At 43.1% G+C, this 25,596-nt stretch overlaps 1 protein-coding gene across 5 annotated transcripts in view; it reads right to left on the bottom strand.

Moving 5' to 3' along the window:
* The window catches only part of LOC111841706 (guanylate-binding protein 1-like), a 34,337-nt gene extending 10,759 nt beyond the window's left edge, over positions 1-23,578 (bottom strand). Inside the window, exons 1-10 of one of the 5 annotated variants that reach the window (XM_072716369.1) lie at positions 23,325-23,423; positions 21,995-22,189; positions 21,782-21,909; positions 20,654-20,763; positions 20,163-20,374; positions 15,214-15,456; positions 14,725-14,999; positions 14,421-14,633; positions 13,927-14,029; positions 2,794-2,850 (exon numbers count right to left, since the gene is read on the bottom strand). In XM_072716369.1, the coding sequence (XP_072572470.1) occupies positions 2,794-2,850; positions 13,927-14,029; positions 14,421-14,633; positions 14,725-14,999; positions 15,214-15,456; positions 20,163-20,374; positions 20,654-20,763; positions 21,782-21,909; positions 21,995-22,163 (1,510 nt within the window). In that variant the 5' untranslated portion in view covers positions 22,164-22,189; positions 23,325-23,423. The other 4 variants (XM_072716368.1, XM_023807659.2, XM_023807658.2 and 1 more) reach the window with 4 other exon arrangements.
* Positions 23,579-25,596: the final 2,018 nt, after the last annotated feature.

Raw genomic sequence — 25,596 nt, 5'->3', positions numbered from 1 at the left:
CCTAAAATAATTGTTCATTTTGAGAAACTTAACCCAGGTCAGTTAACCTTGTTTTGGAAACATTAAAACATGGCAGTTTTATTTTAATCTCCAAGAATAAATCTACCCAAAGTGTTACCATAATTCTATTGAAAATAAAAAAATCAGTGGTGAGTCAGAAGTCTTTCTTTTATATGTTCAAAATGTCCCTCCCAATATACTGATATATATATATATATATATGTTAAAAAAAATCATTATGCTACAACAAGCAATCAAGGTCAGATTCTGTACTGTCTCTTTACTTCATACTTTCAAACATATTAAAAAGTGGAAAACTAGAATTTAATACGAGTGTTCTGAAAATTATTTCATGAATGGTTGATTATTTTCTGAATAATATGTAGTGATGTCTTATATAATCCCATGCATTTGCTAGAAAACAGCCCATACATTCTCAGCATATTCCACCGACTAGCTTAAATGACCTATGCATGAGATCTCTTTATTGTTAAAAAAATTAAAAACATATAATTGCTTTGGAATTACAAAGTTACAGTATCAGCAGGTTTGCTCTTGAGCTTTGACATAATGTTCAGGTAAGAGAGAACAACACAGTAATTTCAGCTGAAATTATTTTAATTTTACCTGCCAATTATTGTCTTTGGTGTGCCATAGTAACAGCACCGTAAATACATTTCAGACGATTCAAAGTTGATCAAGTGCTTCACTGAAAAACACATTTTTAAATCAACTGATGATGTATAGGTCTGTTTTTGCACATTGGTGTCATCCTGTCCTTTCTCCACTGGTTGTACTGACAGCTTCCTTCCTTTCTCTGTCTTTTCCATTCCCTCTTCTATATTCTTTCCTTTCTCTGTCTATCCTCCTACTACTGTATTCTGTCTGCAATGCATAATTTTAAAAAAGATTAACATTTTTAAATCTCCTTTGTGTTTTCAATTTTAGTGTAACTTTTGTCAAAAGGTGTGTGTGTGTGTATGTGGCTCATTTTAGTTGGCTTGCTTAAATTTAGTGTTCGTCTCCTATTGTTTTATATACGTTTTTGATCATTTTGAATCAGGCATTGACAATGAATGAATGACAATGAAAGGGATTAAAAAAACAGATATGAAATAAATTTTAATTGAGTATTTTGAGTTAATGGTGGGAAATTTCACAGATGACTGAATCAGGTGTACTAATGAGTGCATGAATGCAATTGAGGAAAAGGCTCAGTACTTGAAACCATTCCTGTTAATTTTCTCACATTAGGTTATTACCGCCTTCCCCTTCTGTGATATTTATCTGATTACTGTGATGTATAGGCTGTACCTGCACCCCCCAACTATTATGCATCTGCTCTATGCTTCAATTTCGCGAACAGGGGAGCAAAAGAGGCTGAAATCACCAGCTGCTAGCAGCTAGACTAAATCTTACTACTACTTAGACTACTTAATTTAGATGACTTCTTATATTAAGCAAGCTTATGGAGTGTGTGAATTATTATTTAAAACTATAACCGCTGTTTTAACTATCTTTAAAGTGGATCAGTAACTGCTCTGTAAAGAACACAGGAAAGGAGTGTGTAGCTGGTTACTAGTGTTTTATTATCGGAGACAGTAAAACATCATCTTTATTTCATCCATCCATCATCTACCGCTTGTCCGGGGTTCGGGTCGCGGGGGTAGCAGCTTCAGTAGAGGCACCCAGACCTCCCTCTCCCCAGCTACCTCTACCAGCTCCTCGGGGAGGACACCGAGGCGTTCCCAGGCTAGCCGAGAGATATAATCCCTCCAGCGAGTCCTGGGTCTGCCCCGGGGCCTCCTCCCTGTAGGACATGCACGGAAAACCTCTCCGGGTAGCCGCCCAGGAGGCATCCGCACCAGATGTCCAAACCACCTCAACTGGCTCCTTTCGACGTGAAGAAGCAGCGGTTCTACTCTGAGGCCCTCCCGAATATCCGAACTTCTCACCCTATCCCTAAGGGAGAGCCCAGACACCCTGCGGAGAAACCTCATTTCGGCCGCCTGTATTCGTGATCTCATTCTTTCGGTCATTACCCATAGCTCATGACCATAGGTGAGGGTAGGGACGAAGATGGACCAATAGATCGAGAGCTTTGCCTTTTGGCTCAGTTCTTTCTTAGCCACGACGGACCGGTTAAGCGCCTGCAAAACTGTAGACGCTGCTCCGATTCGTCTATCCAGCTCCCGATGCATATATGCCATAGTGTACTATATATACACTCACCTAAAGGATTATTAGGAACACCTGTTCAATTTCTCATTAATGCAATTATCTAATCAACCAATCACATGGCAGTTGCTTCAATGCATTTAGGGGTGTGGTCCTGGTCAAGACAATCTCCTGAACTCCAAACTGAATGTCAGAATGGGAAAGAAAGGCGATTTAAGCAATTTTGAGCGTGGCATGGTTGTTGGTGCCAGACGGGCCGGTCTGAGTATTTCACAATCTGCTCAGTTACTGGGATTTTCACACACAACCATTTCTAGGGTTTACAAAGAATGGTGTGCAAAGGGAAAAACATCCAGTATGCGGCAGTCCTGTGGGCGAAAATGCCTTGTTGATGCTAGAGGTCAGAGGAGAATGGGCCGACTGATTCAAGCTGATAGAAGAGCAACTTTGACTGAAATAACCACTCGTTACAACTGAGGTATGCAGCAAAGCATTTGTGAAGCCACAACACGCACAACCTTGAGGCGGATGGGCTACAACAGCAGAAGACCCCACCGGTTACCACTCATCTCCACTACAAATAGGAAAAAGAGGCTACAATTTGCACGAGCTCACCAAAATTGGACAGTTGAAGACTGGAAAAATGTTGCCTGGTCTGATGAGTCTTGATTTCTGTTGGGACATTCAAATGGTAGAGTCAGAATTTGGCATAAACAGAATGAGAACATGGATCTATCATGCCTTGTTACCACTGTGCAGGTGGTGTGGTGTAATGGTGTGGGGGATGTTTTCTTGGCACACTTTAGGCCCCTTAGTGCCAATTGGGCATCGTTTAAATGCCACGGCCTACCTGAGCATTGTTTCTGACCATGTCCATCCCTTTATGACCACCATGTACCCATCCTCTGATGGCTACTTCCAGCAGGATAATGCACCATGTCACAAAGCTCAAATCATTTCAAATTGGTTTCTTGAACATGACAATGAGTTCACTGTACTACAATGGCCCCCACAGTCACCAGATCTCAACCCAATAGAGCATCTTTGGGATGTGGTGGAACGGGAGCTTCATGCCCTGGATGTGCATCCCACAAATCTCCATCAACTGCAAGATGCTATCCTATCAATATGGGCCAACATTTCTAAAGAGTGCTTTCAGCACCTTGTTGAATCAATGCCACTTAGAATTAAGGCAGTTCTGAAGGCGAAAGGGGGTCAAACACCGTATTAGTATGGTGTTCCTAATAATCCTTTAGGTGAGTGTATATGTTAAAAAAAATCATTATGCTACAACAAGCAATCAAGGTCAGATTCTGTACTGTCTCTTTACTTCATACTTTCAAACATATTAAAAAGTGGAAAACTAGAATTTAATACTAGAGTCATAGCTCATGACCATAGGTGAGGGTAGGGACGAAGATGGACTAATAGATCGAGAGCTTTGCCTTTTGGCACAACATCCAGAGCCTTCAGGTACTCCGGGCGGATCTCGCACACCCCCGGGGCCCGGCCACCACGGAGCTCTTTAACCACCCTGGCCACCTCAGCCCCAGTGATGTGCAAGCCCCCCCCAGCACCCTCGGGCTCTGTGCCCTCAGATGTTTCAAAGGCAGTGTGTGTAGATGTATCTGAGGCAGGGTTGAGGAGGTCCTCAAAGTATTCCTTCCACCTCCGGGTGATGTCCCCAGGTGAGGTCAACAGCACCCCCTCCCCACTATAAATAGTAGGAACGAAGAGCTGCTTCCCCCTCCTGATACTCCAGATGGTTTTCCAGAACCTTTTTGAGGCCGACCGAAAGTCACTTTCCATGGCCTCACCGAACTCCTCCCACGCCCGGGTTTTTGCTTCTGCGACCGCCCGAGCTGCGTTCCGCCTGGCCCGCCGGTACCCGTCAGCTGCCTCCGGAGACCCCCGGGCTAATAATTCCCAGTAAGCCTCCTTCAGCTTCACGGCCCCCCTCACCTCTGGTGTCCACCATCGGGTACGGGGGTTACCGCCACGACAGGCACCGACCACCCTGCAGCCACAGCTCCGTACGGCTGCTTCCACAATGGAGGTCCGGAACAGTGTCCATTCAGACTCAATGTCCCCAACCTCCCCTGGCATGCAGTTGGAATTCTGCCGGAGGCGCGAGTTAAAGCTCCTGCGAACAGGAGCCTCTGCCAGACGTTCCCAGCAGACCCTCTCTATGCGCTTGGGCCTACCAGGTCTGACCGGCTTCCTCCCCCGCCACCTGAGCTAACTCATCACCAGGTGGTGATCAGTTGACAGCTCTGCCCCTCTCTTTAACCGAGTGTCCAAGACGGAAGGCCACAGATCAGACGATACGATTATAAAATCGATCATCGACCTGTAGCCCCGGACATGTTCATACCATGTCCACTTATGGACACCCTTATGCTCGAACATGGTGTTCGTTATGGACAAACCATGCATTGCACAGAAGTCCAATAACAGAACACCACTCGGATTCAGATCAGGGAGGCCGTTCCTCCCAATCACCCCCTTCCAGGTCACACTGTCATTGCCCACGTGAGCGTTGAAGTCCCCCAGCAAAACGATGGAATCCCCCCGCGGTACGCCAAATAGCATACCGCTAAGGGAATCCAAGAAGGCCGGGTACTCTGAACTGACATTCGGCGCATAAGCGCAGATGACAGTCAGAGACCTGTCCCCGACCCGAAGGCGCAGGGAAACAGCCCTCTCGTTCACCGGGGTAAACTCTGTTGTTAATGCACCGAGCTGTGGGGCCACCAATAGCCCCACCCCAGCCCGGCGTCGCTCATCCGCCGCAACTCCAGAGTAAAAGAGCGTCCAGCCCCTCTCCAGGAGATTGGTTCCAGAACCCAAGCTATGCGTTGAGGTGAGCCCGACTATATCTAGTCGATACCTCTCAACCTCATGCACCAGCTCTGGCTCCTTCCCCACCAGAGAGGTGACATTCCATGTCCCAAGAGCCAGTTTTGTCAGCCGGGGATCGGACCACCAGGGCCTCCCTTGGCCGCCACCCGATCCACAAAGCACCGAACCCCTGACATTCCCCCTGCGGGTGGTGGGCCCACCTGGGGACAGTCCCGCGTGCCTCTTTCGGGCTGTGCCCGGCCGGGCCCCACGGGCCAAGGCCCGGCCACCAGGCGCTCGCCAACGGGCCCCTCCCCCAGGCCTGGCTCCAGGGTGGGGCCCCGGTGACCCTAGTCCGGGCGAGGGAAACGGGACTTTGATTTTATACTTTTTCATGGGGTTCTTTTGGATTGCTCTTTGTCTGGCCCCTCCCCTGGGACCTTTTTGCCTTGGGAGACCCTACCAGGGGCTATTGCCCCCGACAACATAGCCCCCAGGTTCACGGAGGCACGCAAACCCCCCCACCACGATAAGGTGGCAATCCAAGGAGGAGATTTCAGACTGTTTTAATTCAAAAATAATTTCCAAGTTTCAGCATTCAGTCTGTAAAAAGTGAAGGGGTCACTTTTGAATTTGGGTTATCTGTGGTGTCTTAATTTGAATGTGTTTTGGACTCTGTCTGATGGTAATGGTGGCATATGAATGGTAGCGCATTACATTTACATGAACTACATTTCCCATCATCCCCTGCAAACACACACTCACAAAACAGCAAATCTTCACACAGCAGTTTACCTCTAAGTTAATTTATTTACACCAACATCTTCACAAACAGTAAGGTACCCACTGCTTCAGCTTCATCCACCTTCCATAGCAAGCTTAGAACTGCACTCAAACATGCACACAACTCTTACAAACTCATACACCATTTGCTGCTTTCTCTGGTCTCTCGGCATAATGGTTCCCTGCGGAAACGCACGCTGCAGTGGGAAGGTTCCCTTATTGCCAATTCTGGAACGAGGGAAGGAGATGGTTTGGCACAGGGGGGTGAGTGAGGTCATGTGTATTATTGTTTTGTTATGCAATGTTTGGTGTGTTGCTTGAAATGTCAGGGAATGTGTGTGGCTAATGTCCAGCTATTCTGCTTTTTTTGGTGGTGAAAGTAGGTATTGTAAGTTGTAGTTATATGGTACTCAAATCTGTTTCCCCCTGTATTTTTGGGTTGTCCCAATTGACCTATGGGGAACCAGTATATAAGGGGAGGGGGCTAAAGTAAGGGAGTCTTTTCATTTGTGGCCTGGACTCATTGAATGCCAGTATTGGTGGTGACGGCTTGAAGTGAGGCCGTAGAGATTTTTTTGTATCTTTGAGTGGTTTGTTTTTTTTTGCCCTAAAGGTGCAAAGCAAATAAAGTTACACTTTCTTTTTGGGGCCGACTACTGGAGCTGCGCATTATTTTCTACCCATCTGCACGTCTTAATGAGGTGGGGGCCTGTCCAGCCCGCCCGCCCCCCTTTTTTCACACAGTCTCAGAGACTTTCAGGGGTCAGGGGAGACCCGAAACTCTTATTTTGTAGGGATCAGGCAGGAGGCCTGGTTTTTGCCATGTACCTGGCCAATTACAGATGGCACACCTACAGTATAACCCACCCCACCTCCAGTCAAACGGAATACGAGGTGTTTTCTGACTTCTTTAAACAGAAACCAATAAACACAAAACAAGCCGTTTTCCAATTTTCCCTTTATAATTGGTCTAGTCAAAATGGAGAAAACTACCTGTTTTTTCATTTTTGTATTTTCCGATTTAAATTGAAAAATGAATTATACTCACTTACACGGACCTCCCCCACACCTGTCTTTTGTTAGTCCTTCATTAGTTGTGTACATATGTGCTTGCCCTCACTGCGTTCCCCAGCTCAGTCGTTGTTGTCGTTCCTGGTGTTTGGTGTGTTCCTGGTTCCCGGTGTCTCCCTTCCCTTCCCTGCAATGCTCCTCCCTGTTCCGGTTCTCCCCACTCCTGCCTCGTTGCTCCTTCTTATTATCTGTTTTAGACCCCTTGTGGACCATTGTTTTCTGGTTGTTTGTGTTCACATTAAATCCCTATACGCTCCTCTTAATGCTGCCTCTGGGTCATGCCTTCCCCATCAGATGTGACACTGAGCCTCTTTCTCACTCTCGTCTGCTTCTGTGAGAATTCTTATCTAGCATGTGAAGTTTAATGGCATCTCTTATTGTTTGTTCTATATTTAACACAAATCAGACTTTACTTTTGACTTAAGGTTAAACACTTAGTTTGAAACATGACTATAATGCAAGGATAAATAATCTCTTTATGAGTACCAACAAATCCGTCTATTTTAGAATTTCTTTGTAAAATAAACCACAAATCATTTCTTGGTTTAATCACATACTAAAGGCATGGAGGTGTACATTAGACAATTGCTTTTAATTTAATCACTTTTCAGGAGAAATTAAGCATTGTTTCAATGAGCTGCAAGGGTACCAACAAATTTGTCCACATCTGTAGTTATTTTATTGATTTATATTGAACTTGCTGTTAGCAACAACGGAAACTGCATCCTTTAGATAGGAGACTAGGAAGGAGCACAGCTGCTAAAAAGGATTCAATAGGGTTCGATGATTGTATCTGTGAAACCTCTGCTCTGAGGCTGTTGATTGCTTGTGTCATTTCATCAGACTTCGCCTTAAAACCTTGCTGCATCAGATCCCTCTGCTTTCTGAGTTTGCACTCTAAAGTCATTTCTAACTCCTTCTTTTGAAGGGCCATTTCGGCCTCCATTTTCTTTCTAAGCCCCTGAACTACCTTCTCATGGCTTTCACGTTCATCTTTGAGGGTCTTCTCTATCTGTAAACGTTTCTCCTCTTCAGCTTTTTTCTGCTGAGCCAGCAATGCAGCCTTCTCTCTCTCCTCTGTTTGTCCAATCATAACAAAGGGGAGGGGAGAAGGGAATTGGATGGAGAAGTAAGTATATCACCTTTTTAGAGAAAGTACAGTCTGCGACATCCTCTATTTCCAGTTTCCCACTTAAAGCATTAAAAGAAAGCTTAGTTCTTATTGTTATGATTATTGACCCAGGATGTAAAACGGTTTTTATGTATTTATCAAAAAAGACAAAAGAAATATACATTTTTAATCAAAAACAATTCAGAAATGCTGAAGCAATATTACAAAATTAGCATTAATAGCAGTAGAAGCATTCCCTTGTTTGTTTGAAGGAGCAGCAGATTGCGGTCCTGCTCTCATGCTCCTGCTATGGAGGCCATGCTTCTCTCCTCTGATGGGCCAAAAGATATGAGTGATGTAAGTGGAAATTTGAATATGTCCACTGAGCAAGTTCCATTTGAGATTATCAGTCAGATATGTATCATTTGCATTGCTTTGTTTTTCTTATTTACTGTGTTTTATATTTTATGTACTATATATACACTCACCTAAAGGATTATTAGGAACACCATACTAATACGGTGTTTCACCCCCTTTTGCCTTCAGAACTGCCTTAATTCTACGTGGCATTGATTCAACAAGGTGCTGAAAGCATTCTTTAGAAATGTTGGCCCATATTGATAGGATAGCATCTTGCAGTTGATGGAGATTTGTGGGATGCACATCCAGGGCATGAAGCTCCCGTTCCACCACATCCCACAGATGCTCTATTGGATTGAAATCTGGTGACTGTGGGGGCCATTTTAGTACAGTGAACTCATTGTCATGTTCAAGAAACCAATTTGAAATGATTCGAGCTTTGTGACATGGTGCATTATCCTGCTGGAAGTAGCCATCAGAGGATGGGTACATGGTGGTCATAAAGGGATGGACATGGTCAGAAACAATGCTCAGGTAGGCCGTGGCATTTAAACGATGCCCAATTGGCACTAAGGGGCCTAAAGTGTGCCAAGAAAACATCCCCCACACCATTACACCACCACCAGCAGCCTGCACAGTGGTAACAAGGCATGATGGATCCATGTTCTCATTCTGTTTACGCCAAATTCTGACTCTACCATTTGAATGTCTCAACAGAAATCGAGACTCATCAGACCAGGCAACATTTTTCCAGTCTTCAACTGTCCAATTTTGGTGAGCTCGTGCAAATTGTAGCCTCTTTTTCCTATTTGTAGTGGAGATGAGTGGTACCCGGTGGGGTCTTCTGCTGTTGTAGCCCATCCGCCTCAAGGTTGAGCGTGTTGTGGCTTCACAAATGCTTTGCTGCATACCTCGGTTGTAACAAGTGGTTATTTCAGTCAAAGTTGCTCTTCTATCAGCTTGAATCAGTCGGCCCATTCTCCTCTGACCTCTAGCATCAACAAGGCATTTTCGCCCACAGGACTGCCGCATACTGGATGTTTTTCCCTTTGCACACCATTCTTTGTAAACCCTAGAAATGGTTGTGTGTGAAAATCCCAGTAACTGAGCAGATTGTGAAATACTCAGACCGGCCCGTCTGGCACCAACAACCATGCCACGCTCAAAATTGCTTAAATCGCCTTTCTTTCCCATTCTGTGATGTGTGATCCCCATGTGATCAGCTGTTTCTGGTTGTTGTCATTAGTCCTCTGTATTAAGTTCGCGTTTCAGTTTGTTTCCCCAGTCCGGTCATTAGGTGCGTTCGACTTGCTTACAGCGCTGGCTTAAAGTAACGCATTCTGATTCTGACGCAATGCATTACGGTTAGATGCATTGCGAACTCTCACCCAGCTGCACAAACTGGAACCGCCTCTGTGACGACACTTATTGGCTGAAGAGTTTAGTTACACGCATGACGTTTGTATCCCAGGCAGTTCCGATGCGTAATCTGTTATTTCTCCCGAATATCATGTAAAGCAGTGAGAACTGGTTTTCAGTTAATTTACCTGGTAAAATAAAGTTTAAATAAATGACATAAATGCTCTAATAGTACACGTAAGTTAGTGGTTTATTTATTGTTAGTTACTGTAATGTTGCGCTGCTTTATTTGTTTAATCGTCCAGTCTGTGAAGAAGGCATTCAAGTAAGAATTGCATTGTAGTATGACTCATTTCCTGGCACGTACAATTTATATTAGGTCAGCGTTCACGGTTCGACTTCTGATATTCAGATCGAGTTCTAGGTCAAACTGGTTTGTTCGACTTTCAAGAAATTCGAGTTCTAGTGAGTTTGAGAACCGAGGTACCACTGTATTTAGTAGGGTTGTCACTATTGTTTATATTAAAAATCATGTACTCTACCGATTAAGGGAGTAATGGTTTATTACTGAAATGAAAAGGCCCTTAACCCCCAGCTCCCTGGGCGCCTCTATGGGTGGCAGCCCTCACTGCCAAGCAAGATGAGGTAGGTTGAAAGGAGAACTTCTCCACGGGGATCAATAAAGTATCATCATTCATCATGATATGATATGATCAGATATCATATCATATCATATCATATGATTATAAATTACAGTTTGTGAGGGGCAGGTTCCAACCGTGGATGGGGCGCACACTCATTCTCTCACTCACGCATATGGTCAACTTAGGCACTTGCATTGCATATAAGGTACATTTTTTTGAACAGTGGGAGGACACTGGAGGGTCTGGCGTAAACCGATGCAAAGACATGCAACTTCCACACAAGCAAAGTGGTGGTGTGCAGCGACAGTGCTACTACTGTGCCACCCTCTGTACTAGGCTTGCACAATATGCGATGTTAATGAGATGTTGCACAAGGTTATGCTGGTCCACCAGCTACAGCAACACCAAGCCAGCTCAAACCATCACAGATCTGCATGAAAATCATGCTGGTCTGTGCCGTTTTTTTCAGCAGGGAGGGCAGTTTGTATAAACATTTTTGGTGGAAGAGTGATTTACTCCTGTGTGCAAAAGCCTGGAGTTAAACCTGCAGGGAACAAATTAAATCACTACAGCAAAACAAAGCACAACTATGCACACAAGATTCAGATCCACTTCCATAACACCAAAGATACACACAGTATATGGAAGTGCATCCAGGTTGTCACTCAATACAAGCCTGCACCAAACAGCAGTGACGGGGATGCCACACTCCCTGAATGGCTGAACGAGATCTACACATGGGTTGATTCACTGAACAAGGAGCCTGTGAGGAAAGCCACCCCTCCCACCACCGACCAGGTGATCTGTCTGACTACAGCTGACGTGAGGATTTACCTTAACCAAGGTCAACCCACAAAAAGCTACTGGATCAGACAACATTCCCGGTCTCGTGTTCAGGAGATGTGCTGATCAACCAGGAGGCATCCGCACCAGATGTCCAAACCACCTCAACTGGCTCCTTTCGACGTGAAGAAGCACGGCCTCTACTCTGAGGCCCTCCCGGATATCCGAACTTCTCATCCTATCCCTAAGGGAGAGCCCAGACACCCTGCGGAGAAACCTCATTTCGGCCGCCTGTATTCGCGATCTCATTCTTTCGGTCATTACCCATAGCTCATGACCATAGGTGAGGGTAGGGACGAAGATGGACCAATAGATCGAGAGCTTTGCTTTTTGGCTCAGTTCTTTCTTAGCCACGACGGACCGGTTAAGCGCCTGCAAAACTGTAGACGCCGCTCCGATTCGTCTATCCAGCTCCCGATCTCGCTTACCCTCACTCGTGAACAAGACCCCGAGATACTTAAACTCCTCCACTTGAGGCAGTATGTCTTCCCCGACCCGAAGAGGGCAAACCACCCGTTTCCGGCTGAGAACCATGGTCTCGGACTTGGAGGTGCTAATCCTCATCCCTGCCGCTTCGCACTCGGCTGCGAACCGCCCCAGTACATGCTGGAGATCCCCAGCAGATGAAGCTAACAGGACGACATCGTCTGCAAAAAGCAGCGAGGCAATCCTGAGGCCACCAAACTGGACACCCTCAACACCCTGGCTGCGCCTAGAAATCCTGTCCATAAATATTATGAACAGGACCGATGATAAAGGGCAGCCCTGGCGGAGCCCAACCCGCACTCGGATTAAGTCCGACTTATTACCGGCAATGCAGACCAAGCTTCTGCTCCGTTCGTACAGGGGCCGAATCACCCACAACAGCGGACCCGGGACCCCATACTCCCGAAGCCCCCCCCACAGAGCACCTTGGGGAACCCGGTCGTAAGCCTTTTCCAAATCCACAAAACACATGTAGACTGGATAGGCAAACTCCCAGGCCCCCTCCAGTACCCTTGCAAGGGTATAAAGCTGGTCCAGTGTTCCACGGCCAGGACGAAAACCGCATTGTTCCTCCTGAATCCGAGATTCGACTATCGATCTCACCCTCCTCTCCAGTACCCCGGAATAGACTTTCCCAGGGAGGCTGAGAAGTGTGATCCCCCTGTAGTTGGAACACACCCTCCGGTCCCCTTTCTTAAATAACTTTACTCCATTAGTAAGAACAAAAGAAAACTCATTGGTAGAGACAGAACAATCAGAATTTAAAGGAATTTCAATCTCCAATCTACTATCCCTCACTACTACTTTAAAACACTGTAATTGTGACAACTCTGACAGCCTGGAGGAAAATCAACGAAAACTTCAAACATACACTGAGATCCTACAGATACACTCCAATATGGCACAACCCAGACCTTCTATTCAACAAAACACCACTTACCTTTAACACATGGAAACGAAGACATATCACACACCTCCACCACCTTTTCTAGAATAACAGCTTCATTATTTTTTAACATTTAGTACTGGACTATGACATGGGGAAGGAAGCATTCCTTCAGTACCTCCAATTAAAGTCTGTTCTTAAATCTAAAATCAAAATGTCAAATAATTTACTCCCATCCCCATTAGTAGAACAAATTGATAAAATGTCTAACCAAAAGAAGATCCGTTCCAAAAGATGCTGATATTACAACTGTGGACACGATAATTTCCATCCCAATCACAACCTGGAAAGAAGGCTTATCAATTACAACCAATACAGAATTCTGGACCCATATTTGCAAGAACTTAACAATGACTAACAACATTAAGGTACAACTAATACAGTACATGGTAATTCATAGATCTCACATCACCCAGCACAGGTTGTATAAGATGGAACATACAGACTCTGACTTAAGTTCATACTGCATGTCAAACACCCAAGATGACTATTACCACTCTACCAGGCTCTTCTCTCCTGTTCAACATTTTTGGCAAGAGGGCATTAACATAATGTCTCTTATGTCCAACTGTAGCATCCCACTATCTCCATCCCTATTTACTTGGAGATCTTTGAATAATAAACCCACCAATCCAAAATCCAAGATCCATACTCATCACCTTAACTATTGCCAAGAAAAATATCCTCTTAAACTGGAAAAAAGAGGTAAGGAACATGCACTGATTACTGGAAAAAAGACATTAAATACATACATTAAATATATTGGGAAAAAATACAAACATTAAATATCATGTGATGGCTAAACCTTTTCAAACAATACATGGAACAAATTACCCTCCAACACCAATCCTCAAACTTTGAAAAAGTTTGGGATTCTTTTATCATTTCATTAGACTCGCCTGTCAATTAACCCCTCTAATTTTGCCACCTATATTTACACATAAACACAGACAGACGCACACACACTCATTACAAACTTTCACCAAAGTTTCATTATTAATCACTGATCTCACTCCTCATACCCTCATACGTGTCTGTGTCTCTGTATGGTGCTCTGGGTATTATGCTGGTGGTCGGGTTGGGGCAGGGGGGTGGGTGTGAAGTGGCTTCACCTAATGCATTGAACTTTCAATAGAAATCAAAAACAAAGTTTTCCTCCGTAGAGGGGGGTTGGTAATGGTATTAAAAAAGAACAGGTACAACATGACCACATCCTCTGTAACTAATTTTTATATATAATCGACCGCACTGCTCAGTAAAAACAGGTCAGACCTTTGTTCCGCATAGTTGTACTAAAATCTTACCGTGGATTTTCTTCTCTTTCTCAGTCAGTTGCTTATCAGCCTGCATGACTGCAGCAGATTCCACACTCTTTTCCTTTAGAAAGATCCCTAAGACTTCTTCTGCCTGTAAAAATCCATCAGGACATGAAAATATCATAATACAAAAAGGGGCATAATACACTGAAATTCTGTGATTTATTAACCCCCCCATTTCAGCAATACAGATAAAAACCTTACTGATTTGGGTATTCGGCCTGAAGCTTACCAGTTCCACTACATCCTGAACGTGTGAACACCTATGGTTGGTAATATTATATTTCCTAGGATTTTAATGCATTGCCAAGCAAGTTCAAATCTACAGTACCTGCTCAATTACTTGGAAGAACACCTATTTAACAACAGTTTTACTTAACTCTGTAATCATTGACTGTTAGTTTGTTCAGATTCTGAAAGGCACACAGTGCATCAACAAAAGCATGTTTAGGGCTGTAGACAGATTTAACCGTAGTTCTTACCTTGACTCCTTTGTTGGGTGCTCTGTTGTATTCATCCAGTAAGTCTTGGTGGGCCACACAATAAAGGTCATACCCACCCGGTTTAGCATAGAACCCATTCTCCAGTTTCTTGCCTATTGGCTCAGAAAGCTGTGAAAGCAACTGTCTGCAAAGACCTTCTGAGGATTTCTCATTTTCAGCAAGAAAAGCAGCATAAGCTTCTTTGATGGCTTCCTATGAACACAGCACAGATTCTGTTGCAGTTTACATGCTTTCATCAACCTTAAATCAGTATCATTATAAGCTGGCAGGGACTGGAACCTACCATGAGTGTTTTCATGTATTCACCATTCTCATCCTTAAAGGATCGATTTGTGAATGCTTCAATGGCCTGGGAATCCCAGTGTCCGTGCTTCCTGGACATCTCCTCCATGCCTACTGGGAAGGTAATCTCCTGCATGCCCTTCTTGTAGACCTGCAATCCTTCCTGCACAGCTGCCTGGTTTTCAATCTGGGCCATGGCCACCACAGCATTCTCCAGACAGGGAACACCTCCACTAGCAATGGTCTCCACGTAGGTCTTTGCCAAGTGGCCAAGCACTGAAACCAAACAGTGTATACGTAAATCATAATTATTCAAAATCTATAATTATTATACAATATCTATTGGAAATTTATTTAATCCAAAAACCTTTACCCTCCAGACTACTGTCATGAGGTCCAAAGTAATAATTAATAACATTAATTCATTACATATGAAGCAATATTTTTAAAACAGGAAATACAACACAGAGCTACAGTTATCATGACTCACTCCTTCCTGTGACTGGGAGTCCACCTTTCACTTTTTTCACTGAACTTTCATTGTAGATATAGTTGCAGAACTTCAAAGTAACAGCCTTAAATGATGAACTGAGCTGATTTTCATCCATGGACTCGAGGTGGGCCATTTTCTCTGGAGCTGCAGGTGTTTCAAACGCAAAACATCTCCTTTCTGGAAAGTAATTCCGAATGCACTCTCGGGGGAGGTTATAGGCTACAGTCTTCTTGTCGTTTCCTAAACACAGAAACATGTTCAAGTCTTTGCATTGCAGCAAACAGTTGTCCGTGTATGTACTCTAAAGGTGGCCACCTATTTAAAATGAAATCGACATGATTGATGTTGTTTTAGCTAGGGCTGCAATGACTAGTCGACATAATCGCAATGTCGATAATTAAAATTCATCAACGAGAAATTGTAGTGTTGATGCATCGTATTATACAACCATGTACAGTAAATGTTCATTTGTAACTGCAATGCACTACAGCAAGTGCTGGGCACAGTATCACTTCCACTGTCTGCCTCTCTGGATTCTCTAAAGCAGAGTTGTCACTGCAGTAATGCATGAGCATCTGAAACCAAGGCAAGCTGGAGCCATGATGTCCACTCCGGATGGGTATGGAATGCCATCGGAGTCAAAAGCCTCAGAATCAACACGTCAAATTTGTATGTCTTAAGATGTTAAGAATTAACATGTTAACACATACATTTTCAACATCTTAAGATGTACAAATTTGAGTGCTACCACTTCATCAGTTTCTGAGAGGAAACTGTACAAACAAGGCCTTGTTTGTAATCATTACATGAAAGAAAACAATTTCCCACCTTTATGCAAAACAAATACAGTGGATACTGCTTATAGTGGTCATGGTTACACTGATCAGCCACTTATACAGATCAAAAAGCTTGGGACCAAATCATTCCAAATACTGTTTAAATAATTAGTTTATAATACTCAAGTAGTGCCAAAAATGAGCCACCAAGATACAGTGGTGAAATTACAATAAAGTGTATTTTATGTACATTACAGTATGTACAGTATTACAGTGTATTTTAATCATGCACAATTCAGTAATGTAACTCGTACAGTACTGTAATTTGAGAAGCGTTTGAAACAGCTGTACTGTATTTTGAAAGAGTCAATAAAATTCAGTGAATAGTGACGCTGTCTGTTTTATTACCTTATATTCATTTAATCAATATACAAATGTCAATTAGATGGTAATCTGCCTGAGACATGAAGAAAAAGAAATCTGTAAGCAATTTCCACTGTAGTATATTTAAACATATATTTGACATACTGTATATGTCTGCTTTTGATGTTGTCCCCCACAAGAGGCTCTTACTTAAACTCAAAGCGACAGGTATTTTAGAAGCTGTAGCGACCTGGATTGATAACTGGTTAACAGATAGGAAGCAGCGAGTAGTTATAAGAGGCACAAGGTCACAGTGGGTCTGCGTTCATAGTGGGGTACCGCAGGGTTCAATTTTAGGACCACTATTGTTCCTAATTTACATAAATGATATAGACACCAATATATACAGTAAACTGGTGAAATTTGCAGATGACACCAAAGTGGGTGGTGTAGCAGATACTAGCGGCTCAGCAGCTACAGCGGGATCTTGATTTAATTAGTGACTGGGCCGATACCTGGCAGATGAAATTTAACAAATGTAAGGTACTCCATATAGGGAGCAGAAATATAAAGTACAGGTATTTTATGGGACCTACTGAAATAAAGGTAGCTGATTATGAGAAAGACCTTGGTGTGTATGTTGATGCTTCCATGTCTCATTCTCGCCAGTGCGGGGAAGCAATAAAAAAGGCCAATAGGATGTTGGGGTATATCTCCAGGTGTGTGGAGTTTAAGTCAAGGGAGGTAATGCTAAGATTATACAATTCCTTGGTGAGACCTCACCTAGAATATTGTGTGCAGGTTTGGTCACCATATCTTAAAAAGGACATTGCGGCCTTAGAAAAGGTGCAGCGTAGGGCCACAAGAATGATTCCTGGTCTTAGAGGAATGTCATACGAGGAAAGGTTAGTTGAGCTAAATCTGTTCAGCTTCAAGCAAAGGAGACTGAGGGGGGACATGATCCAGGTGTATAAGATTCTAACAGGTTTGGATGCTGTTCAACCGAATAGTTACTTCAGCATTAGTTCAAATACAAGAACTCGTGGCCATAGGTGGAAATTAGCGGGAGAACATTTCAAACTGGATTTAAGGAAGCACTTCTTTACACAGCGTGTAGTCAGAGTATGGAATAGTCTTCCTGATAACGTAGTGCAAGCTGAATCCTTGGGTTCCTTTAAATCAGAGCTAGATAAGATTTTAACAACTCTGAGCTATTAGTTAAGTTCTCCCCAAGCGAGCTCGATGGGCCGAATGGCCTCCTCTCGTTTGTATAGTTCTTATGTTCTTATATGTGTCACATACAATTAAATATTAAAAATCGGTCACATTGCATAAATGTTTAGTGCATGTGTGAGATCTGGAGATCATTTTGTCACGTCAATTTTAAAGATGTGCAGATAACCTGAGATTCATGGCGAGACATTGCAAATAAGCATACATTTATTTTCATTCTCAATGTGGGTCTGCTTAATCAATAACAGTCGGCACCTTTAGTGTTATGGCGTGACATAGAATGAATAAGGCCATTTTTTTTTTAAGTATGCAACGGACAGTTCTCGCCAACATCATTTAATTTCATTTTGTCCCAACATCATTCAAAGTATAGATCACTTGAAGTATAGACCATGTTTGCAAACAAGGATGACTTGTATTGTGGGTGGAGCATAAGTGGTGGCAGAAACAGACAGATCAGAAGTAGCGGTATTCAGGTGTGAGTGCAAAAATCATATATGAATAATCCAGACGATTTCTCCAGTTATTTTAATGCTTTGTTTTGAAGAGATTTCGTTTCGGGGATAACTTTTGCAATTGGACTGCTATTGTATATTCTTCTCTCCAAGCATGCATTTGGACCAATAAAATTATATCAGAGCAAAATACCTTTATGTATCTGGGGGGTTTTGTCATTTCTAGATATAAAGATTTGTTTAAACATAAAGGATGAGGGAGGTCTTTCATTGCCAGATTTTATTATTGGGCAGCTAATATTTGTCATTTCTAGATATAAAGATTTGTTTAAACATAAAGGATGAGGGAGGTCTTTCATTGCCAGATTTTATTATTGGGCAGCTAATATTCAGAGAATAATTTACTGGGTGTCAAACCTTTTTAGGGGTTGTGGCCCTATCTGGGTAGAGATGGAACAATTCTCTTGCAATCCATTTTCTTTGGCCTCTAAGTTGCAGCTCATTTCCAATGGTCAGCAAATTTGTGTCTGATAATCCAGTGGTGACTGGCTCATTAAAGATTTGGTATCAGTTTGGGGCAAATTTCAACCGTAATCACTGGCATTGCTGCCCTTGGTATTTCATTGCATGTGTAAATGTTTCCACTAGACTCTGCATTTAACTTGTGATTCAAAAGTGGACTGAAATGTCTTAGAGATCTTTATAACAATGATAGTCACATGCCCTTTGAGCAAATTACAATGCATAATATATCAAAATCCCATTTTTTGGTTCTTGCAGATGTGAGACTTTGCTAAGAAGTGATTTGCTTCCTTTTCACCGCCCCCCCCAGCTCAAAACTGGAGTGAAGATCTATAACACATCAAGCCTACTGAAAAGGGTGTAACCTCTAGGATATATGATACAATTTCCAAAATGACCTCTCCCACATTAGATTCTTTAAAGGGGCAATGGAGCACATATTTTGGATTCAAGAAATCGGAGGATGTCTGGCAATCTGCAATTGGTCAGATTCATTCCACATCTATATATGTAAGACACGGACTAATACTGTAGTTCATAGATTACACTACCCTAAGAGTAAACCGCCAGGATGTACCCTGGAATTGATCCAACTGATGCAAACAAAGTGAAGCCACCCTGTAGCGCATGTTTTGGACATGTCCGGCTCTGTGGTCATCCTGGTCGGCCATTTTTGATACACTATGCTGCATTTGTTAAAAGAGCATGGAGCCAGACCCAGTAAGCCTTATTCAGGGCAGTACTAGCTAGACTCTTATTGTCATCAGCTATTTGTGAGGCAAGAGCCTTTTATTTACTGTTAGCAAGACAGCTCATATTAGTGCATCGGAAGTCAAATAAACCTTCTTTGCGCCATAAATGGGTGGAGAATGTCATGTTATACTTAAAGTACTCTAAGTACTCTGTTTCAGGTTCAATCAAGACATGGATTCAAATTGATTCATTGATTCATATAATGTTGAAAATGTCCAATAAAAACACCCATAAATAATAATCATCACAGGTTAGAGTCGTGCTGCCATTGTGCAGCAGCACTGCTTTTTAAGGTTGAGCTGTATGTGAGGCTAGAAGAACAGATACAGAAAGTACATCAGGGGCCTGCATGTGCCATAAATGTCTGTTTCACTTCAAATGTCATCTAAACAGCGGTATCCCATAATAAACTGAAGCTCGCTGCTTTTTGAATTTCTATTTTGGCAACCAACCACACAACATGACATGTTCCTACTTTACTTTGGGGTCTTTGCCCATTCGCCTCTGTTTGTTTCTTCTGTTTTTCTGCCACCACTTTGTGTAGCAACTTCCTGTGGCGTAATCGTTACATCACTCAAAATTGGTCTATGCAGCCACCTTCACAAAGGACCAACATTTTACCAAGGTTAGCCAAGAAAAATTGCCAGTAAAGTGACTGGTTGCCAGATTAGATTTGTTTTGTTGTTACCAACTGGTATAGAATATGTTTCACTTTGATTTCTTGACTCTGATTCTTCACACCAGTGACCATTAATTTTGTGTTGTGCACCATCTTTATCTAGATACAAAAGCACAGTAAAGTCTGATGATCTGATTCAACTGTGTATCTTTGATGTTCTCTTACCTTTTTTAAGGGTGAGAGCATGTTCCAGATACTGCTCTTCAGTTACTTTCTTTCCATTAATTTCCAGCAACAACGTGAAATCACGCACAGCCCATACAAAACTGGGAAAGAACTGCACAAACTGTGCATCTGCCCCATCATCACCATCCTCAGCAGATGAAGCATTGGCTGGCGATTTCACCTTGATCCGCTCTGTCAACTCTGTGACATATCTATGTATGTTAAGGAACAATTTTGTGTTGGTCTAAGAAATTGAATCCCTTTAACTGCCACTATCATATACCCTGAAGGACCTAATGATGAAAATTGTTACTGAACCAATGTATGTTGAACAACTGTTCTTCATTAAATCCAATACATCATAATAAGCCAGCAAGTGCCAAAGGTCTCTACTACCAGTCGAGGAAATTTACCTAATGTCTGCTCCCATGTTACTAACATGGTTTTCATAAGAACCACCTTATAAGTTTTATTTACAGAAAAAAGGATACTGTAAGTTTTCCACTGCTTGGTTGTCTATGGCACCTTTACTGTTGTAGACCAGAGTGCTGCTCAAAAGAATGGCGAGAGCGAAGATCCAGGTGTCATTCTCCTGGTCTCCCTGAAATACAACAACCAATTCTAAATTAAATGATGCCATGAGAAAATGTAGTTTTGGCCTAAATAAATAGTTAATCTATTTAAAGAATACTGCTGTCGGCGTCAATTCACATAATGTAATAGAGCATGTTACACCTGAATCTAATAGCCAACTCAAAAACTTTTGGGGTACATCTGTCCACTGAAAGTTTACAGATTCCAAATGGAAAATTGACAAATTAATTCCACAGTAACTCTACCAAGGTATCCTTAGATGTTAGGTTATATCTCTAAGTGTGTGGGGTTTAAGTTAAGGGAGGTGATGCTACGATTATACAATTCCTTGGTAAGACCCCACCTAGAATATTGTATGTAGGTTTGGTCACCATACATTAAAAATGACATTGCTGCCTTAGAAAGGGTGCAACATAGGGCTACAAGAATGATTCCTGGTCTTAGAGGAATGTCTTATGAGGAGAGGTTAGCTGAGCTGAATCTGTTCAGCCTCATGCAAAGGAGATTAAGGGGGGACATGATCTAGGTATATAAGATTCTGACAGGTCTGGATGCTGTTCAGCCAAATGACTACTTCAATATTAGTTTAAATACTAGAACTCGAGGCCATAAAGTGGAAATTAGCGGGAGAACATTTTAAATTGAATTTGAGAAAACACTTCTTTACACAACGTGTAGTTAGAGTATGGAATAGTCTTCCTGCTAATGTAGCGCAAACTAAAACCTTGGGTTCCTTTAAATTAGAGCCAGATAAGATTCTAACAACTCTGAGCTATTAGTTAAGTTCTCCCCAAACGAGCTAGATGGGCCGAATGGCCTCCTCTCATTTGTAAATTTCTTATGTTCTAATAAAATGCAAAAATTGGTTGTTGGGGCAACTGCAAGGCTGTGTAAAAAAAATCTGTGCTCTAAACATTAGTAATTATGAAGTCAAACTTTAATGCCAAAAGGCCAAATAAATATGACAGCGAGCTTAACTGCTTAACTAAAATACTTTAAACAGAACAAGCAACCCTTCTGATCACCTTCTCCACGTCGCCCAGGCCCTCGGTGTCCAGGAGCACCAGAGTGTGGTCCTTTCTAAGGGGGTGAGGTACACACCACATCCAGATGCCCTTAGTATGTGACTGTATGGTGGCTCCCAGGGAAAACCCTTAAGGAACAATGACAAATAAAAGCTGAATATCTGAGAATGAAGCAATGCAGAACTGCGAAAATCATTCAAACTGCAGTCTTACCCTTCTGCTTTCCTGCCAGCTTGTTCATCAGGTAGGACTTGCCAGTACGGTACAATCCCACTATGGCCACAACCACAACAGGTTGCCTGACTCCCATAAGATAGGACAATGCCTCTGGTACAACTCGCAGCGTCCCATTGTTTTCAATCAAACAGATAGGGGATTCCATTTCAGAAACTCTGGGCACAGGATCTGCTAAATGTAAAATGGATATCATATTCCTTTTTAACAAGTAAGAGAATCATGTCATTCTATGTGGGATCAATACAAAGGTAAGATTTAAACCAAGGCAATAATTTGTAGAAAAAAATCTTGCAATTTTCTAGTGACAACATCAGTATCTATAGTGACATCAATGTAAAGAGTTCAAGGTCAAAAAATTTTGTTGTTGAACTCTTTTCATTAAGCAGAAGAATAGGACCAAATACCGTTTCCTTCAGTTTGAATGGCATTTATTTTCAATAACATATGAGCTTAATATTTTTTTGTTGATCAAATAGACAAACACAGCCAACGAAGCCCTAACCCTAGCTGGATACTCCGAGAAGTTTCAAATTGGATTATGAAATCAAAACACTTTTTTTAGACACATGCAGTAGACATAATACAACAAAATGTAATTTGCATTCCCTAAAACGACTTCACCGGTGTTAGGTTGTGATCAACAAGCTTACAAGTGCTCCGTGTTAATGTACGGGCCACTCCTGGAAATAAATCGGCCAAAAGCGTAAGTAACCCAATATTTAAAGTATTTCTTTTCTGTTAAAGAAAGGCACTAAATACTTATGGAGAGATCATGGTACCTCTTTAGCATGTGCTCTACTGGCTCAGTTCACATAACAACAATGTAACTTCAGCTTCTCCTTTGGCTTTATTCTCAATGTCTTCCTTTATGTATTTAAAAGTTAAAGAATGATGTGATTGCTAATGTAGCACAATTAAATGTGTATTTATTTATGCGCCCCCCAGTGGTAGACGGTGAAAGCCAGTAGAGCACACGCTAAAACAGTGCCGATTATATAGTATTTGTTTCATAGCTGTACTCAGCGCCATTATGCCTACTTTTCACTTAATCAAATTTTTTAATATCCAGAATAAACAAGCCAGAAGCACCTAGCCATACATCCTAAAACTGGTGTTGCAAGGAGCAGCATACTGTGTAACACCTTTGCATCTGGGTTTCGATGGTCAAATTACATGGTGAGGCACGATTTTGTATCAGGTGCTTTTCCATTATAATAAACACAGATATTCATCTAACAGCTTAGAAGCAAGCATGCAATATTTGGAAAATCTTGAAATAATTTCAAGACTATAAACTACCTCTTACCTCAGAGGAAAAAACTTTTTTCTCTTCTAACGTATAAATGATGACTTTAATTAAACCAACTTCGTACTGGAAAATTGTTTTATGGGAAACAAGAAGCACTTACACTTTCGATATTACTGTCACAACTGGCCAGACAGGAAACACAGGAATGAGCCTGTTGAGTAACTGACAAGGAACAAATGTGCAAAAAAACAAGATCTGGATGGATCCGACACTGTGGTAACAGGGAAGGGATAGGCAGAGACTATGAACGGTTACAACTTCAATGACAGACCTGAGTAGCACAGAACTGGGAAGCACTTAAATACAAGATCAAACAGGAGGCAAACAATTTAGAAACAAATTGAACTTTAAACTCCTCCCCCAGGTTTCACCTCACCCTATATCCTGTGCTTTCACAGGCTGAAACTCGTCGAGCACTCATTGCCAGCAATGACACTTTTCACACCTACAGGACTTGGAATCACAGACAGGTCCAGATAAGCTAAGTTCAAGCTGCACAATTTTAACCCTTTTTTCTCGTTAAAGTGTTTAGCAGTAAGAGGGGATGTTAACCTGTTGTAAGAGCCAAATGTGGACAGATCAAATCCCAAGTCTCCAAATACTGTATCTAAATCAGCAGCTGCTTCCCTCTCCAGAGGGCACAGGTTCTGCATCACAAGCAAAGGCAATAGCTTTGTATCACTAATGGTCCAAGGGCTTATTCTTCTTCAGCTGAAATCAGATAAGCCCCCAGCCTTTAAGAATTGCATTAGTGAAATGCTCTCCATGCTGCAGTTTGAAAAACTGAGATAGAGTAGAGCCAACTGTCAGGAGAACTTTAGAGTGAGCTGGTTGCCTTTATTCGAATACGTAAAACGAATACATAGAAAACCTGAATCCATCACAAACATCCTAGCTGTAACACCTGCTGTTTCTATTGCCAATGTGTATAATCATGTTCTTTTGAAAATGACACTGAGCAGAGGGTCCTTCTCCCCCCCTTTTCTTTTTTTACCATTTCATATTCAAATGGGGTGGGGCTATTGGTGGCCCCACAGCTCGGTGCATTAACAACGGAGTTTACCCCGGTGAACGAGAGGGCTGTCTCTCTGCGCCTTCGGGTCGGGGATAGGTCTCTGACTGTCATCTGTGCTTATGCGCCGAATGTCAGTTCGGAGTACCCAGCCTTCTTGGATTCCCTTAGCGGTATGCTATTTGGCGTGCCGCGATGGGATTCCATCATTTTGCTGGGGGACTTCAACGCTCACGTGGGCAATGACAGTGTGACCTGGAAGGGGGTGATTGGGAGGAACGGCCTCCCTGATCTGAACCCGAGTGGTGTTCTGTTATTAGACTTCTGTGCAATGCATGGTTTGTCCATAACGAACACCATGTTCGAGCATAAGGGTGTCCATAAGTGGACATGGTACGAACATGCCCGGGGTTACAGGTCGATGATCGATTTTATAATCGCATTGTCTGATCTGCGGCCTTCCGTCTTGGACACTCGGGTAAAGAGAGGGGCAGAGCTGTCAACTGATCACCACCTGGTGATGAGTTGGCTCAGGTGGCAGGGGAGGAAGCCGGTCAGACCTGGTAGACCCAAGCGCATAGTGAGGCTCCTGTTCGCTGGAGCTTTAACTCGTGCCTCCGGCAGAAGTCCAACTGCATGCCGGGGGAGGTTGGGGACATTGAGTCTGAATGGACCCTGTTCCGGACCTCCATTGTGGAAGCAGCCGTTCGGAGCTGTGGCTGCAGGGTGGTCGGTGCCAGTTGTGGCGGTAACCCCCGTACCCGATGGTGGACACCAGAGGTGAGGGGGGCCGTGAAGCTGAAGAAGGAGGCTTACCGGGAATTATTAGCCCGGGGGTCTCCGGAGGCAGCTGACGGGTACCGGCGGGCCAGGCGGAACGCGGCTCGGGCGGTCGCAGATGCAAAAACCCAGGCGTGGGAGGAGTTCGGTGAGGCCATGGAAAGTGACTTTCGGTCGGCCTCAAAAAGGTTCTGGCAAACCATCCGGAGTATCAGGAGGGGGAAGCAGCTCCTGGTTCCTACTATTTATAGTGGGGGGGGGGGGGGGGGCTGTTGACCTCACCTGGGGACATCACCCGGAGGTGGAAGGTGTACTTTGAGGACCTCCTCAACCCTGCTTCAAATACATCTACGCACACTGCCTTTGAGACATCTGAGGGCACAGAGCCCGAGCGTGCTGGGGGGGGCTTGCCCATCACTGAGGCTGAGGTGGCCAGGGTGGTTAAACAACTCCGTGGTGGCCGGGCCCCGGGGGTGG

Source organism: Paramormyrops kingsleyae, chromosome 9 (genome assembly GCF_048594095.1).
Source record: "Paramormyrops kingsleyae isolate MSU_618 chromosome 9, PKINGS_0.4, whole genome shotgun sequence".
Taxonomy (NCBI): Eukaryota; Metazoa; Chordata; class Actinopteri; order Osteoglossiformes; family Mormyridae; genus Paramormyrops; species Paramormyrops kingsleyae.
The sequence above is the reverse complement of the archived record's forward strand: the minus strand, read 5'-3'. Positions and strand labels throughout refer to the sequence as shown.